This window comes from Xiphophorus hellerii, chromosome 1 (genome assembly GCF_003331165.1).
Source record: "Xiphophorus hellerii strain 12219 chromosome 1, Xiphophorus_hellerii-4.1, whole genome shotgun sequence".
Classification (NCBI taxonomy): Eukaryota; Metazoa; Chordata; class Actinopteri; order Cyprinodontiformes; family Poeciliidae; genus Xiphophorus; species Xiphophorus hellerii.
The window spans coordinates 454,901-473,976 of NC_045672.1; the positions used below are offsets into that span (position 1 = coordinate 454,901).

At 42.5% G+C, this 19,076-nt stretch overlaps 1 protein-coding gene across 10 annotated transcripts in view; it reads right to left on the bottom strand.

Annotated features, from left to right (window-relative positions):
* The window catches only part of agrn (agrin), a 466,151-nt gene that overhangs the window by 139,848 nt on the left and 307,227 nt on the right, over positions 1-19,076 (bottom strand). For all 10 annotated transcript variants that reach the window (XM_032562688.1, XM_032562681.1, XM_032562697.1 and 7 more), the window contains 2 exons: positions 6,946-7,170; positions 3,701-3,907 (listed from right to left, as the gene is read on the bottom strand). In XM_032562688.1, coding sequence (XP_032418579.1) covers positions 3,701-3,907; positions 6,946-7,170 — 432 coding nt within the window. The remainder of the gene's footprint in view (positions 1-3,700; positions 3,908-6,945; positions 7,171-19,076) is intronic.

Consider the following 19,076-nt stretch of genomic DNA (forward strand, 5'->3'; position numbering starts at 1 on the left):
ATGAATATCATTTGTGTAAATGTTCTACCAGCCTCAGCGGGCTCCGACGTCTGCCGTGTTTGATGTTTAATTAAAAGCATATCAGGAAGAGAGGGGAGCTTTGTCGTTTGTTGCACTGCGTTTTGAAAAATATGCTAATGTCAATAAAAATGCATTAAAAAAAACATACTAGCAGTCACTGACAGCTGAGAAATACAGGAAAGATGAACGGAGAGGAAGAAAGTGGCTAAACAAATGAGAGTAGAGTGGAATTGAAACATCATTTTTCAGAAATAATCAAACGGGGGACAACATACATGTGCCGGCGCTGCCATTTCCACTCTTTAATTTATTCAGGCAGCCAAATAATGCAAATGAGTGGTTCTTGTTGGCAGCCCTGACGACTGCAGATAACTTTGGTTTCCATCTACGCCCTGATCTGTCTGAGGATGGAGCAGTGCTCCCTGATCAGCTGGCGCCGCTGTCGCAACAATAAGCAAAGACTCAATTCTTAGAGACAAACATGGCACTGAGCGTCTGCTGGGTGAACTTCCTGTTTGAGGTAATGTGACACCACAAAGCATCAGCAGATTCATCATGAAGCTGGAGCTTTTAGCGTTAGGATGCTTCCAATTCTAGAGGAGATTACCCACATGATGAAGGAGATTGGACAAAAAAATTATATTTCAATGGCTTTCTGTGACTTTATTAAAACATAGCTATTTATTTGACTATTTATTAGCTATTTATCAGATTAATTTGCAGCTGCAAACTGGGTCCCATCAGGAAAACCATGCGTGGCTTTTACACTCAGAATCAAACAAATCAAAAAAACCAAAAAGTACTGACTCCCTGAGAGATTTTGATTTTATTTACGGTAAATGACAGAAATGTTATTGGTTAAAGATAACCTGCATAAAACTAATATGCACGGAAAAAAGTAATCCCCCCTGTGGAAGACAAGTAGGCCCACTGAAAACAAAACTATTCAGACTTTTTTCCTCAGAATTCTGACTTTAATCTTCTGACAAAAAAAGTTCTTTTTTCCCCAGTGGTCCAAATCATCTTCCATACCCTGCTCCCCACCCACAATGAGCTAGTCAGATAATACTACTGCAGAAATCCACAGAAACAATTAACTAGTCTATTATGAGTTACTGTACATGACAACACAAAACAGAGCAGAAGCTCTCTAAGCTCATTAAATCACTCCTTAAAGGAAATTCAATAACATAGATTCTCTAACGCACACACGATTCAATTTGAACCTGGAAAGCTATAGGAACCATTTTAGCCAGTAAAAAAGATCCTAAAATCTTCCAGAGACGCTCTGCCGAGGCGGCGAGTGAGAATGCAAATGTTGGCTCAGTTTGCTCTGGGCTTCTTGTGGGGGATTTTCATCCCAGCCTCCCAGTAAAATATCTGGGAGTGAAGCCAGTGAGGCCAGGTTCAAGTGTAGCAGCAGAGCATCCAGAGCCGCTACAGCAAATGGCTGGAGTTCTGCTGACCTGTGGGTTGCTCTCAACTCGGTCATATTCTGGATTCACTCAAATCCACCTGGTGATGACTCCAACTTTGAGACAGGGATAATAAAATTCACTCATCCTTCTCAAAGTGCTGTTAAAAAACTACAGATTTTCCAAAGTATGCTTTTCCAGTAAAGTCCTTTCTCCTGAGGGCACCAAGCAAAAAATCTCTTTCTTTTTTTTAGTTATAAAAGTGCAACTTCCTCAGAAAGACTAACTTTACATGAGAAAATGATGGAAACCTATCTCTCATCTCACTTGGATTTATGTTGAAAGGGAACATGACACTACATGTAGCCTGTAAGAAACTTTGCTAGAAATATAAACACTACAAACATGAGGAACTTTATTACATGTTTGGACCAAGAAGTAACACAACTGATCTTACTTTCAGAAGAAACTGGAAGATGATCGAGCTAGCAAAGTCCAAATCACCAAACTAAATAACCAAAAAACATATAACAAAATATATATATTTTTTGAGTAAATTATAGAATAAAAAAACAACAAAGATAAGTATTGTTTTTTGTTATCTAGGTTATTTCACTATCAGAATGCTTTTATATTTATTTCAGCCTTCTAGTCATTCCTGGAACTTGCTTAAATGAGTAATTGTTTAGAAATGTGGACACTGACATTAGCGTTAGCTGCTACATGTTTAGCATTAAGATGCTATTTCAGGCTTCAATTGCTTCACTGCTAGGCTAACTTCTTTTAGCACAACATTCACACAACTATAGACTTTTCAACTGTCCCACCAGATTGTTTTTTGAAGCAAAATTAACGATCAGTGAGCCGAGAGAAGCAGCTTCCTTGTCCTCTCTGTTAATGGATGTCTCTGGTGCGTCAGGTTTATGGGTGTACCAGAAACATGCAAATACAAAGGTTGCACTGACAACTGTATGTAAAAAAAAAAAAAAGAAGGGGGGGCAACGTGTTAAAATCTATGTAAATTTCTACAATTTTTCTTAAGGTGTTAAATATGAAATATTAGGAAGTATTCTATTGATTCTGCTGGAATTCTCTCAGTTTGTGAAATTGAACCCATTTTTTCCACAGAGGTTTGAAGAAGCAGCCTGCACAGGGCCTGGAACAGCTCAAGTCAGCGGTTTGGAGGAGTAAGTGAATACTTTTGGCAATCTATCATCTCAGACAAAAACATTATATTTGTTCAGATAGCAACGCCTGTTCTGTTTTTGTAGAAGTGCAGCAGGTTAGTTGTCATTTTTATGGCCTCAGAGCTACTGGAAGTAATTAAAGATTTCAATTAAATGTTAAAGTTTTGGCTATTTTCATCTGTGGCTGCTTTTTATTTCTTGCACAGGCAGGGTGCGTTCACAAATGGTAGAAAACTAAGGGCTCTGCATTGATCGGGTAAGTTGGTCGCATTTATCACACATTGCTGGTGAAGAGAAGGACTCTGTATGGCAACAGGAAGGTGAGGAGCTGATGCACACCACAGCATGCAGCAATGAGGGTCAGAGGTGAGCAGCAGTTAGGCAGGCAGCAGCAGAAAAATAAAAAGCTCTTCTTTGTTCAACAGGAAATAAGAAACACAGAGAGAGAGAGCAGGAGGAGGGAAGGCTTCTCCAACCTCACAGGTCACGTCTTTACAGGAGGGTAAACAGAGGAACAGACATTAATGACAAACGCATGGAGGCAGATGGACTGAGAGAGAGAGGGGTGAAAAAAAGGAAACAGTACAAGACCCCCTGCTGTTAGGTCCCCACGCAGAGAGGGGGAGGGCTTCACCCCTCTGAGTCCGCCTGATGAGGTCGACCCCGCGGTCCACCTGCGGCCCAGAGGACCGGCCACGCAGACACACAACAAAGACAAGACTGAGGCACTGAAACAAGAAAGAAAACTTTTAGACAAGACACAGAGACAGAGACAGAGACGAGGAGACCAGAGCAAGGAAGAGGATGAATGAAACATGAAGGTGGCGTTTTGGTTTGTTTGAACGAATGAAGCGTGGCGGGATTGGGACATGGATGAGAGGTGAAGGCACTCTGATACTTTCTAGGGAATGCATATATTCTAGTTTATAGTACAGAACCCTCCACTCTCTGGAGATTGTCAAGCTAAGCAGCTCCGGAAGGTTCAGACGCACCCGCAGCCCGCCGGGAAGATTCAGACGAGAAAACAGGTTGCAGAAACACAGGAAGTGATGTTCGCCCTCTGTGGGCTCCACTCACCGCAGGGCCCCGGCTGTTTGGTCCTGATCAGGCTCTTGCTGAGGCACTCAGCCTTGCGGCGCCAGCAGTTGTTGGGGAAGGTGCGCCCGTCCACGCTGCACAGAGGCTTGTAGGTGTCATCACACTCGATGGGATCACAGGAGCAGCGGGCGCCGCTCTGCTCCACCACACACACGGCGTTGAACAGGCAGTCTTCTCTGCACATCTCTGGAAGCAAAAGAAAAAACGATGAAATGAACCGCTATCGGGGCAAACTGACTTCTTCTGGACGACCTGGACTTAATGCTTCTGGTTTTCAACCCCATCGGTGACCACTGGGAAGCGCTCTGCCTTCTCTGGTTGATTTTCTTTACAGATTTATTATACGTCTGTATGGACGCTGATAAGGCTGGATCTGGCAGTGGCGTAACGGACTAATCGCTGCACAGGAAAAGGACAACGAACGTAAAAAAGAAAAAAAGAAAAAATATTTAGAGCTGGGAAGTGTTGAAGCGTTGCCAGCAGTGTGAGCGGCCGAACCGCTGGGAAATAAATCAGTTTTTATCCAAACAGTAATAACATGTCAGGATAGACTGATGTCACCAGTGGGGTGTGGAAACGCTTCTCTTTCAGGACCACAGGTCAAACCTTCCAAAGAAATACAATAAAAACATGAAACAAAGATTTTTGCTTACAACCGGCAGCAAATAAAAAACACCGACAACGTTCTGTGAGTCTGATTAAAGACATTTATGGAGAACCAGATGACTTTTAGTAGAAGAAAGATTTTATTCTGGAAAATACCAATGGCATTATATCTGGGCTTTCTACATAAAATCGTGATAAAATTACATAATATAGCAGATGCAGTTTGCTATATTACATCTATAGCAAAGATGAATATAGCAAAATGATGGAACCTTTCAAATTGGGTTAGTTTGGAGAACTAAATATTTTTCATGCTGTATTCCCGTCTCTCTGACTAACTCAGTTTCATAAAAACTTCTCTCTACACAAATGATTCAGCCCAACACCCCAAACCATTAAACTCAAAGTTCTTCTATAGCTTTGAAGATAAAGTTTCCCAAAAATCTTTGACACAAAAACCCCAACCATTAGTCATAAAATAAAATTTTAGGGTTTTATATTAAAATCAGACCATTATATTAGCAGGAATCTGCAGAAAGAATTAGGAGAAGCAGAAGGAATAGTGGTAATGTGACACGGCACATTTGCTACTGAAGTGAGAAAATCCAATTTGAAGGGTGGCCTCTGTTCTGGAGGCGCTCGCCACATTTCCACGTTTATTTCACTCCTGATCAGTGGATTAAATTTGTACAGCCATCCAATTCCTTCTCCTCTTTTCTTTAAAAGCCTGTCATGCCACATTTAATTATGCCGCCGCTCTATCTGAGTGCGAGGGCCACGCGGTTGTGCAATGTCACGGTTACAAGGCAAAATGGCCATTTTCATTAGTTACCAATTTGTAATTTGCTTTGGGATATGATTTCATGGATCTGTGTTTCAAATTGAATTATTCTTTTATTTGAAAAACGGGGCAGCACAAACATGGAAGGGGTTGGAGGAAATAAATGATTCACTTGCTTACATGCATGAACCTGGTCACACAAATGGCTGAGGTTTATGTGCCCTGCAGCCTGGTCATCCTGTCAGGTAGAGCGGGAAGCACAGTGTGTCAAAATCTGGATATCAGCCTTCAGTGCAGCCTGAACCAGAGGACGCCCTGTGCTTAGATCCATTCTTGTCTCTGGTGGTATCATAAGGTCTTAGTGCATTAGTGTTGTCGCGCGTTATGGCTGTAAACCTGCGCAGGCCGCGCCAACAACACAACGGCGAAATTGGATTTCCTCCGATGGCTATCAGGCGTACAGTAAAAGCTGACAGCTCTTTGTTGACTGAGGCTTAAACCCCGTGTTCTAATAGCAAAGATAACAGCCCTGGAGGCTTTTATCAGGTGGGACTGGAGGCCCGTGATACAGCTGAGATACAGCGCAGACCCCATGACCTCACCGTAATTTACCTCCAAATCAGCCACAGGAACACACCAACTTCTTCTCATAAAGTTTCAACCTTCAGTTTAACTTTGGGAAGGACAGATTTACTGTGCCTGACAAAGTATGCACACCTCTTTCACCGCTTGTCACTTTACTGCACCAAAATATAAAGCTGCAGTATATAACTTTTAGAAAAATATAGTTTTTTTTACACTTTACCATGTTGACAGTTTGTTATGAGATATTCTGTGAAAACATCGATCTCTTCCATCTTCTCTCTGAGCTGCTACTGCTGTCTGAAGAAACTCACCAAAAACAACCAATCAAAGCCAGGAGGAGGGGCTTGGCGCTATCAATCAACCTCATGCACTCGCTTCAACAACAGGATCTGTTAGCTACTGGTTCTGATTGGTTGTTTCTAGTCGGCACTGGGAGAACTGGGAGAAGGTGGAGGAGATCGAATTTGTCACACATTGTCTCTCATACTATACTGTCACGACAAGAGGTTCAATAGATATGGGAAAATAACTTAGAAAGTTACAAACTGATTTTATGTGATAGACCAAAGCAAAGACGAGATGGAAGAAAACTTTTCTGTTACAATTAACATCTGAATAGAGGAAGATGCATTTCTACTCAGACCCTTTACTACAATACCTCTGTAGATTAGCATGAGAAGCAACTTTATTAATATAAGGTTTTATTCTGAGGCTTTTTATTTCCATCTGTGTGAAAATCTATGCAATCATTTATGTCAAATTAATATTAAATGGAGGGGTTTAGATCACAGCACATTCAATGGCCTAGTTAAAGTTCAGATCTAAGTCCAAATAATATTTGAAATTGATGTTGATAGCTATTAAAACAACATGCAGCTGTAATTACAGGAACATTTGTTTTCTCAAAGTATTACCTCAGAGAAGCCTGAAAACAAATGCACACTGCTTTTTAAATGTAGAATTATTTACTGCTTTGTTTCTATCAAATAAATCCAAATGAAATGGCATGAAAGCTTGTATTTTTAGAAATGTGTAAAAGTTCAGAGGGGAACTGAATGCTTTTGTGAAGCACTCTATTTGACACAGCTGAAAGTTGTTTTCTCCTCCTACAACAATGGCATGGTAAACATTTGTTCATCATGAGGTGATTCACACTCCATCACAGAGATTGAAAAAGAAAAAATGAGCCAAATAAGTACAGGATATGCAAGCCCAGTTAATGACTCTGACTCTTTCAGGCCGTTCCTCTTACCCAACTTTCCGCAAGCTCTGGCATGGATCTTCCTGAGGCTGATGCCCTTCTGCACGCCGGTGGCCGTCATGGCACACTCGCTGGGGTAGGTGTGGCCGTCGCTGGCGCACAGAGGCTCGGATTCTGGTCGGCATGACTCTGGCGGTCTGTAGAGCTGCGGCTGGCGTGTGACGGCCTGGACTCGGCAGATGGTGTTCAGGCTGTTCTCGCTGTCTTTACACGGGTCTGTGGAGGCGGGGACATTCAGGAACAGGTTAGCATGTCAACAGTCATTCAATACACCACTGCTGACAAAACACTTCAGCTGCCAACCCAAAGGCATCACTGACAGACTCAGCAGACTGACAGTGACTCAGCTAGTTATGGACCAGTAGAACTACTCAGAACCAAATGATTGTATTCATTAGTGGTTTTAATGGTAACTGATCAGAATATTAAATCATGTTGCTGCTCTTTGGTCAGAATCAGGACTGCGCTGCTCGACCTTCACAGTTTTTAAAAAGAAACTAAACTAGCTGAAAGCAAAGCAGTTACCATAATGTCTGCCACAACTTACAGCAGAGGGTCTTACATCCTGTTTTAATGCTGATTCTGTCGGTTGGTTGTTTTTGTTGATGATGTTTTACGTGTTTTAGTAGAACAGTGTGTGCTGCCTGTCCTGTGAATTGTGTAGCAATGTGTTAAGTTTTTTGTTCTTACTTGGACAAAGGATGAAATGTAGCTATTGTGCATATTTACACTGTGATGAATTAAGGTAATGTTGATTAATGTGCACTGCCCCAATCAAACAAATTAAATTAAATTTAAATACAACCTTGTCAACTGTAGTTTTAAAGTTGGCTAAAGAAAGTCAGACGGTTTATTCTCCAATGTGAGAAATCCCTTGAGGTAGTCAAGTTTCTTGTTTGATCAGATCTTGTTAGTCATTTACATAGTATGATTACTAATTAACGGTTGATTCTTTTGTATCTAGATGCAATGTAATCATTCAATTCATAATTGAAGTTTTATTATCGGGATTCTGCAAATTAAATATTTCATAGTATATTTCACTGATTTCTTTCATACAGTCTAAGTTCCCTGAAAAGGAGAAATGACCTTTCAGAGAAATATAATTTTGATTGCTTTGAGTATAATGATATTTTACTTAATCTGACTGATATGATCTTCTTTAGCGCATACTGATGCTTCGCATTGATCATTTATAAGCTGATCAATTACAAGAGTTGTACTGTCTGTTACAGAACATTAGTGAACAGCATCATTAGGACCAAGGAACAAAAGCTGCAGATCATTTTAAGGTAACAAAACAATTCACCATGTTGTGAGCAACTCTTGGAGCATGGTTGTGTAGTGAGTATGTTTAATTTTTATTTTTAGGTAAAGTGTACCAATAGCAAACTTAGTCAATGTTATTATAATGTTATGTAAGTAAGTCTCGGTGAGAGGGAGTATTTAAGAAAAAACACAAATTCACTGATTAAATTGTTGGTTGATAGCCAACATATATTTGAATTTGTGCAACAAACACCAAAAGAAAAAAACTATATAAAACTGAATGGCCATTCAGTTTGATAAATATTTACACATTCAATAAATCAATATAAATCCAAGGGCACACATTAAAACATCAAATCTAAATAAATAATATGAATTATATTAACTATTTTAATATAGAATGATGGTTCACATTGATCATTTAAGAGTTTTAGTAATGAAAAATTTCAACTGTAGGGAAAGCTGAAAGATACATATAAGTATCCTCACCGTGGCCTGTTTTGTCCCTGTCAGATATTCTTCAGAAATAAATTTACAGATGAGGAACTTTTACTAACATGTTTCACACTAGCAAGTGTTACAGAAAAAAAGAGTTTCAAATGTATTTAAACCAAGATTTACTATTTTGGAGAAAGCATGAAGCAGTGGGAAGATCAGTGTTGATTCAACAGCAAGAAAAAAAAAAAAAACTGAACAAAATCATTCACAATGATGCCAGGCCAAATTCTGGAAAAGTCTGGACAAATTCTTTAACTGCGGAAAGATAAAAGTTAAATTTTAGTAGCCTCACATAGGCCTCTTTACTGTCTGTCACATGTTCTTAAGAAGTACATGTACAGATGAGGAACTTTTACTGACATGTATCACACTAGCAAGTGTTGCAGAAAAAAAAATCTATAAGAGTTTAAAATTTAAGTGATGAAGGAAATCACAAACTTATAGTTAGCACTGACTAGTCGTGCTACCATAAATAATACAGTAAAACAGTTAAACTGTAGGTTTTCTTTAGAGGTATGTGTTTACTATTGCGCCTGGACACACACACCCCCACACACCGACACACACCCCGCACGCATGCACGCATACACACATACACAGATGGCATGGATAAATCTAAACTTATCTAGGAAAGGTGACAATCTATGTATTAATCTTGATACTGATGATCACTTATTGTTTTTTGTGCTCTAATTGTACTGTACTTTAATTTGCTCACAAGTGGTCACATGTGCCACTGGCACACAGATGGAGTGCTGCAAATCCTGAGAGCTGATAGCTGATAATCAATAAGCATGGTGACCAAAACCCATCCAGACGGTTGAGGTCTGTGAGCTGATAATCAATAAGCATGGTGACCAAAACCCATCCAGACGGTTGAGGTCTGTGAGCTGATAATCAATAAGCATGGTGACCAAAACCCATCCAGAAGGTTGAGGTCTGTGAGCTGATGTTTTAAGTTGTACTGAAATTTTTTTTCCGAAATTATTCTCAATTATTTAACACTTATTGTATTTCTCTTAAAACTCATAATGTTTATTCATTCTTTAATTGTATTATTTTTAAAACACAGAGGTCAGAAGGTGAAGGAATATCGGATGGGGTTTGGGGGGTGGGGGTGGCAGGATGGGGGGAGGGGCATCATGTGACCGGAAATTAAAATCAATTAATGATTAGGGTCATAAATCACTCATCAATCAAACTCCGATTAAAATTTGACAGAAGGGGTCCTATATACCTCTCTCATGTCACTTTTCTGCAGAAGAGGGGAGCAGAGCCAGACGCGGAGAACCGCTGTCAAACACTGTCTGGGATCAACTCCACCGGCTCTCACCTCTCAGCTGCTTTTTATTATCATAACAAGGAAAAGAGGGTTGGGTTTCTTCACATAGTCATACAGATAGTTTCATCAGAGAATTCTGCCACAGGATGTTCTAGGACGCTCTTACAAGGCACAAAGCTGACTCGTCTATGACAGGCAGTTTGATAAAACCAGAAAAGTGAGTAAGCATTTCTAATCTCCAAGCAAACATCTAGAGAACAGTTAATAATGTACCATTAAAGAAAAAAGAGGCCAAAGAAAGAACACAAAGGAATAATAATATGAAAACATATAAACTCACAATTTAAATGAACTTAGATAATAATTTTTCCAACAGTCCACACAGCCAATAATCAGAAACCAAATGCATTTTTCTAATGACAAACTGTAGCAGATTCCCACAGCCAGCTCACAGGCAGTGGCCAGCAATAGGTGGGGAAGGGGCAGTACTCCATCTCCATTTTTAGCAGGACTGTCAGCAAGTGTCCCACTACCTTTAACTCTATCCAATCAGTAGATCTGAATAACTTACATTGTAACAAACTGGGACTGTTTCAGTGAAAGTTTGTATCATGGAAGCAGCAAAGTAGAGGAGAAAATATCAGAGAAAATGAAAACATATAAATTTCTGGATTATTAATGTTAAGAAATAATGATTATTTTGGTGCTTAATACAGCTAATATACGACATGTGTAAAGGTATAGCCAACACTTTTATTTGGAACAGTTTTCTGTTGAGCATTTGGGAATTCAGCTGAATAAGCAGGCCGAAGCAGGGCCCTTTTTCCTCCCCCGCTGAAGACAGAGCAATAAATTTACATTCCGATAGGGGGAACAGACTTTTTGGCGCCTCTGCCCGTATCAGAAAGAGATGACCACGAAGTGGTCCGTCCTTTTACTTAGATAAAAACCAGACATCTGGGCTGTAATGAGGGGAGTTTCCAGGGTTCTCTGGGGGCCGAAACAGGTCTCTGATTGGTCGAACAACAGAACGCCTTCTTTGCATATATTAAATAGGGAAACACCTCTTTAGTTTAAAATTACAGGTCAGCAAGCCGAGAGAGAGTTTTTTCCATCTTTTCTCCACGTGGGCGCCTTTGTCTGTCTTTGTGTTCGTTTGTCTTCCCTTGTGTGTCTTATTTTGTGATAAAATGTATATCTCTGTACCTCTGCAGCTTTGTTAACTGATTCATGCGTGGCTTTCTATGAATTAAACTCTGTGATCTGTGACGTCAACACGCCTTGTTGTAGTTTCGCTTTACAGCTGCCCTGCTCCTCGCCGAGATGACCCGGCTTTGAAGGAAGATACGAGCCAAACGTTTTGTTCAAAGTTTTAATAAATATTTCTTCCTTTACATTAACTTACTACGGGTCAAATAACATGAAACAAGACATGAAATAAGATCTCATAGAACAAAATCTCACCATATTAAGACTGCAGGTTTTTCTCAATTTAAAGTAAGTTTCACAAAGCACTGCTTACTATTTTAGTCCAAGTCATTAGTGAAGGCTCCAAATATTACATTGAGCTCATTATATCGTATCTATGTTTGAGACTCTTATTTTGAAGTAAGACAGGAAGTAGTTCTCTAGTTGTTCGCTGGTTGAATAAAGACAGCGCCCCGGGCTAGCCAACCACACTCCATTAACCTTATTATTATTAAATTATCCCTGACAGATAACTTATATTAGCTGTCATGGATGATTATCAAAATGACAGGAAAAATAACCTGTATAATTTGCTAAAATAAACAAACTCTCATGAAACTGATAACTTTGTCATTTAGGGTAAAAAAAGGAAACAGAGATAGGAATGTTTCAGTAAGAGCTGAGAGAATAAAGCAGATGGCTAACTGTTAGCATCAACTATTAGCACAAAGCTAGAGGATATTTCAGTGTATTTAAGGGAATCTGGACTGCAGTTTAAAATGTAACTATTTAGACCCTAGAGCTCCACCTACTGAAGTTTTCCGGTTGATTTGCCAATTCTGATTTTGGCCAATTTATCTGAAATGTTGCTAAATATAGAAAGAAAGTCCCTGAGTTGGCAGCAGTGAGGTGACTTGACTATTGTTACTTGCAAACGTTTGGACATGACGTGGTGGGCAGTGCTAACCCGGTGAGAGGTATTAACCTGGTGAGTGATGTTAACCCGGTGAGCGGTATTAACCTGGTGAGTGGTGTTAACCCGGTGAGCGGTATTAACCTGGTGAGTGATGTTAACCTGGTAAGCGGTATTAACCTGGTGAGTGGTGTTAACCTGGTGAGCGGTATTAACCTGGTGAGCGGTATTAACCTGGTGAGTGATGTTAACCTGGTAAGCGGTATTAACCTGGTGAGTGGTGTTAACCTGGTGAGTGGTATTAACCCGGTGAGCGGTATTAACCTGGTGAGTGGTGTTAACCTGGTGAGTGGTGTTAACCTGGTGAGTGGTGTTAACCCGGTGAGCGGTATTAACCTGGTGAGTGATGTTAACCCGGTGAGCGGTATTAACCTGGTGAGTGATGTTAACCTGGTAAGCGGTATTAACCTGGTGAGTGGTGTTAACCTGGTGAGTGATGTTAACCCGGTGAGCGGTATTAACCTGGTGAGTGGTGTTAACCCGGTGAGCGGTATTAACCTGGTGAGTGATGTTAACCTGGTGAGTGATGTTAACCTGGTGAGCGGTATTAACCTGGTGAGTGATGTTAACCCGGTGAGCGGTATTAACCTGGTGAGTGATGTTAACCTGGTGAGTGATATTAACCTGGTGAGCGGTATTAACTTGGTGAGTGATGCTAACCTGGTAAGCGGTATTAACCTGGTGAGTGTTGTTAACCTGGTGAGCGGTATTAACCTGGTGAGCAGTATTAACCTGGTAAGTGATGTTAACCTGGTAAGCGGTATTAACCTGATGAGTGATGTTAACCTGGTAAGCGGTATTAACCTGGTGAGTGGTGTTAACCTGGTGAGTGATGTTAACCTGGTGAGTGGTGTTAACCTGGTGAGTGATGTTAACCTGGTAAGCGGTATTAACCTGATGAGTGATGTTAACCTGGTAAGCGGTATTAACCTGGTGAGTGGTGTTAACCTGGTGAGTGGTGTTAACCTGGTGAGTGATGTTAACCCGGTGAGCGGTATTAACCTGGTGAGTGATGTTAACCTGGTAAGCGGTATTAACCTGGTGAGTGGTGTTAACCTGGTGAGTGATGTTAACCTGGTGAGCGGTATTAACCTGGTGAGTGGTGTTAACCTGGTGAGTGATGTTAACCTGGTGAGCGGTATTAACATGGTGAGTGATGTTAACCTGGTAAGCGGTATTAACCTGATGAGTGATGTTAACCTGGTAAGCGGTATTAACCTGGTGAGTGGTGTTAACCTGGTGAGTGATGTTAACCCGGTGAGCGGTATTAACCTGGTGAGTGGTGTTAACCTGGTGAGTGGTGTTAACCTGGTGAGTGGTGTTAACCCGGTGAGCGGTATTAACCTGGTGAGTGGTGTTAACCTGGTGAGTGGTGTTAACCCGGTGAGCGGTATTAACCTGGTGAGTGATGTTAACCCGGTGAGCGGTATTAACCTGGTGAGTGGTGTTAACCTGGTGAGTGGTGTTAACCCGGTGAGCGGTATTAACCTGGTGAGTGGTGTTAACCTGGTGAGTGGTGTTAACCTGGTGAGTGGTGTTAACCCGGTGAGCGGTATTAACCTGGTGAGTGATGTTAACCTGGTGAGTGATGTTAACCTGGTTTAGCGGTATTAACCTGGTGAGTGATGTTAACCCGGTGAGCGGTATTAACCTGGTGAGTGATGTTAACCTGGTGAGTGATATTAACCTGGTGAGCGGTATTAACCTGGTGAGTGATGCTAACCTGGTAAGCGGTATTAACCTGGTGAGTGGTGTTAACCTGGTGAGCGGTATTAACCTGGTGAGCGGTATTAACCTGATGAGTGATGTTAACCTGGTAAGCGGTATTAACCTGGTGAGTGGTGTTAACCTGGTGAGTGATGTTAACCCGGTGAGCAGTATTAACCTGGTGAGTGGTGTTAACCTGGTGAGTGGTGTTAACCTGGTGAGTGGTGTTAACCCGGTGAGCGGTATTAACCTGGTGAGTGGTGTTAACCTGGTGAGTGATGTTAACCTGGTGAGCGGTATTAACCTGGTGAGTGATGTTAACCTGGTAAGCGGTATTAACCTGATGAGTGATGTTAACCTGGTAAGCGGTATTAACCTGGTGAGTGGTGTTAACCTGGTGAGTGATGTTAACCCGGTGAGCGGTATTAACCTGGTGAGTGGTGTTAACCTGGTGAGTGGTGTTAACCTGGTGAGTGGTGTTAACCCGGTGAGCGGTATTAACCTGGTGAGTGGTGTTAACCTGGTGAGTGGTGTTAACCCGGTGAGCGGTATTAACCTGGTGAGTGATGTTAACCCGGGGAGCGGTTTTAACCTGGTGAGTGGTGTTAACCTGGTGAGTGGTGTTAACCCGGTGAGCGGTATTAACCTGGTGAGTGGTGTTAACCTGGTGAGTGGTGTTAACCCGGTGAGCGGTATTAACCTGGTGAGTGATGTTAACCTGGTGAGTGATGTTAACCTGGTGAGCGGTATTAACCTGGTGAGTGATGTTAACCTGGTGAGTGATGTTAACCCGGTGAGCAGTATTAACCTGGTGAGTGGTGTTAACCTGGTGAGTGGTGTTAACCTGGTGAGTGGTGTTAACCCGGTGAGCGGTATTAACCTGGTGAGTGGTGTTAACCTGGTGAGTGATGTTAACCTGGTGAGCGGTATTAACCTGGTGAGTGATGTTAACCTGGTAAGCGGTATTAACCTGATGAGTGATGTTAACCTGGTAAGCGGTATTAACCTGGTGAGTGGTGTTAACCTGGTGAGTGATGTTAACCCGGTGAGCGGTATTAACCTGGTGAGTGGTGTTAACCTGGTGAGTGGTGTTAACCTGGTGAGTGGTGTTAACCCGGTGAGCGGTATTAACCTGGTGAGTGGTGTTAACCTGGTGAGTGGTGTTAACCCGGTGAGCGGTATTAACCTGGTGAGTGATGTTAACCCGGGGAGCGGTTTTAACCTGGTGAGTGGTGTTAACCTGGTGAGTGGTGTTAACCCGGTGAGCGGTATTAACCTGGTGAGTGGTGTTAACCTGGTGAGTGGTGTTAACCCGGTGAGCGGTATTAACCTGGTGAGTGATGTTAACCTGGTGAGTGATGTTAACCTGGTGAGCGGTATTAACCTGGTGAGTGATGTTAACCCGGTGAGCGGTATTAACCTGGTGAGTGATGTTAACCTGGTGAGTGATATTAACCTGGTGAGCGGTATTAAACTGGTGAGTGATGCTAACCTGGTAAGCGGTATTAACCTGGTGAGTGGTGTTAACCTGGTGAGCGGTATTAACCTGGTGAGCGGTATTAACCTGGTGAGCGGTATTAACCTGGTAAGCGGTATTAACCTGATGAGTGATGTTAACCTGGTAAGCGGTATTAACCTGGTGAGTGGTGTTAACCTGGTGAGTGATGTTAACCTGGTGAGCGGTATTAACCTGGTGAGTGATGTTAACCTGGTAAGCGGTATTAACCTGATGAGTGATGTTAACCTGGTAAGCGGTATTAACCTGGTGAGTGGTGTTAACCTGGTGAGTGATGTTAACCCGGTGAGCGGTATTAACCTGGTGAGTGGTGTTAACCTGGTGAGTGGTGTTAACCTGGTGAGTGGTGTTAACCTGGTGAGTGGTGTTAACCCGGTGAGCGGTATTAACCTGGTGAGTGGTGTTAACCTGGTGAGTGGTGTTAACCCGGTGAGCGGTATTAACCTGGTGAGTGATGTTAACCTGGTGAGTGATGTTAACCTGGTGAGCGGTATTAACCTGGTGAGTGATGTTAACCCGGTGAGCGGTATTAATCTGGTGAGTGATGTTAACATGGTGAGTGATATTAACCTGGTGAGCGGTATTAACCTGGTGAGTGATGTTAACCTGGTGAGTGGTGTTAACCTGGTGGGCGGGGCTAACAGTTGAACCAGAGCAGAAGAGGACAGAGGTCTGATGTTTAGACCTTTGCTCAGGTAGGTAAGATCAGTGGATCAGACTGGCTCCATGTCGAAGTATCAGCTGATCACTGATCACCCAAAATGAAGGAAATTAGTGCTGATTTATCAGTTGGCTAATTGATCTGTGCAGTAAAACTACACTGAACTGAGATACTTTAAAACACACACTGAGATTTGTCCCACCTTGGTTTTGTTTGTGAAAACACAATAAGAACATCAATAACGTCTTTTTAAACATTAGAGCCATCTCAGGATGAGATAAAAATAATGCAATGTTATTAATAGTTTGAGTTTCATACTCAAACTATTAATTCATTGCTTGAAAACGTTGTCCTCATTCCACTGCGACAAATCTGAAAATAGTTGGAAAGTTTTTCTCAAAATGTGTGTAAAATTTCACCTTTTAAGATGGATCTGTTGTCACACCCGTACCTTATCCAAGCAAATAAAGCTTAATGTCCTGTTAGAGACATCTCTGTGTTTTATGTTTGTTGGGTTGGAAGTTGGAAACAAAGCAGTGGTGCTTCAGAGATAATATCACTGACCCTGGAGAGGAGAGCAGGACAGGGCAGAACCTTGGATGTGAAGAGAAGACAAGCAAATAGATGAAGAGACCATCGCCTTGATGAGCTGCCTTCCTCCAGAGGAACCTGCTCCGGCCTCACCCTGCCTTATCAGTACACGCATCATAATGAAATGGGCCTGAAGATGTGCGGGACCACGGTTTTACCGCGTGGAAACTCTGGCTTTATCCTGCTGTCCATGCTTCCAGGATGCAGAAAGACAAAAGGATTTATGTGGAACTGCAACCCATTAAATCACTGCCAATTCTGGGCGAGTCATTCAACACACGCCAAGGCTGAAACAACCAATCATCGGGAAAGGAAGAAAGAGAATAAGTAGCAGAAAAATAAGAGGGAATGGTTTCCAAAGACCTTTGGCAGCGGCACGGGGAATGACAATGCCGGGGAATTTTAAGAGAGGGACAGATTGGTTTGGTTAAAAAGGCAGGGTGACCACCGGCCAGGACTCGGATTGATTTCTAGCAGCACAATGCAGAGGCTTGCAGAGACTTGCAACTGAGTAAACAAGGGTTTTATCGTAATTCACGCAGTGTCTCTGCATGACGCAGTGCCTAAGCCGCCAGCCAGACCATTATCTGAGAGAAAGACCATTACCTCCCATTAACTGAGAAGGACTGCTTCCAGAACCCATGCTTTTCTCTAGCTGAGCAAGTAGGGTAATTACAAAAAGAATAGCTTGTTTGCCGCAAAAGCTAGCAGCGTGGATAAATCAAACGGGTTTGGCCCAAGGTTTTAGATGAAATGGCTGCAGGGAGATTTAGAGAAGCATCAGGGCCATCTGCTCCCCTGAGCCTTGGCCCTTCTGAGGGAAACACGGGCAACTCGCTCCCGATTTATACGACCAACCTTCTGCCAGCGGATCTACGCATCCATCTCTCAGCAACCCAGCACCCGGCTTCAGCTCCTGCTGCTGTGAGATGGAGTTACTTTCTGTTGCTCTTTCACTCCATCTGGCTTTGCCAAAGAAGGAAAAGTTGAGCGCGTCGAGCGTAAACAACCACTTGCCAGATGATAACAAGGAAGAGCGAAAGAAGCAGACAATAACGACGGCTCTGAAGACCTACTTAGAGAAAACAACAATTCACACCACAGGAAGGCCTGCGTGAAGCAAAGCAATCGGATAGAAAAATGAGAATTAGCTGAGGTGTGCCAGACGTAACTGCAGTACAAGGAGGGAAAACAACAACAGAGGCAGTGGGAGTAAACAAAGAATATGGGAAAAAGTAGGAGAAAGTTGTTGTTTCTGTTTCGAGTATATCATAAAGCAGAAATGCCTTTTTATGGTTTCATCTCCTCAAATAGAAAGATATGCAACTGTAATCTGAATTACAGGGGTTGGACAATGAAACTGAAACACCTCTCATTTTAGTGTGGGAGGTTTCATGGCTAAATTGGACCAGCCTGGTGGCTAATCTTCATTAATTGCACATTGAACCAATAAGAGCAGAGTGTGAAGGTCCAATTAGCAGGGTAAGAGCCCAGTTTTGCTCAAAATATTGCAATGCACACAACATTATGGGTGACATACCAGAGTTCAAAAGAGGACAAATTGTTGGTGCACGTCTTGCTGGCGCATCTGTGACCAAGACAGCAAGTCTTTGTGATGTATCAAGAGCCACGGTATCCAGGGTAATGTCAGCATACCACCAAGAAGGACGAACCACATCCAACAGGATTAACTGTGGACGCAAGAGGAAGCTGTCTGAAAGGGATGTTCGGGTGCTAACCCGGATTGTATCCAAAAAACATAAAACCACGGCTGCCCAAATCACGGCAGAACTAAATGTGCACCTCAACTCTCCTGTTTCCACCAAAACTGTCCGTCGGGAGCTCCACAGGGTCAATATACACGGCCGGGCTGCTATAGCCAAACCTTTGGTCAGTCGTGCCAATGCCAAACGTCGGTTTCAATGGTGCAAGGAGCGCAAATCTTGGGCTGTGGACAATGTGAAACATGTATTGTTCTCTGATGAGTCCATCTTTACTGTTTTCCCCACATCCGGGAGAGTTACGGTGTGGAGAAGCCCCAAAGAAGCGTACCACCCAGACTGTTGCATGCCCAGAGTGAAGCATGGGGGTGGATCAGTGATGGTTTGGGCTGCCATATCATGGCACTCCCTTGGCCCCATACTTGTGCTAGATGGGCGCGTCACTGCCAAGGACTACCGAACCATTCTGGTTTAAACATTGTATCCTGAAGGAGGTGCCGTGTATCAGGATGACAATGCACCAATGCACACAGCAAGACTGGTGAAAGATTGGTTTGATGAACATGAAAATGAAGCTGAACATCTCCCATGGCCTGCACAGTCACCAGATCTAAATATTATTGAGCCACTTTGGGGTGTTTTGGAGGAGTGAGTCAGGAAACATTTTCCTCCACCAGTATCACGTCGTGACCTGGCCACTATCCTGCAAGAAGAAT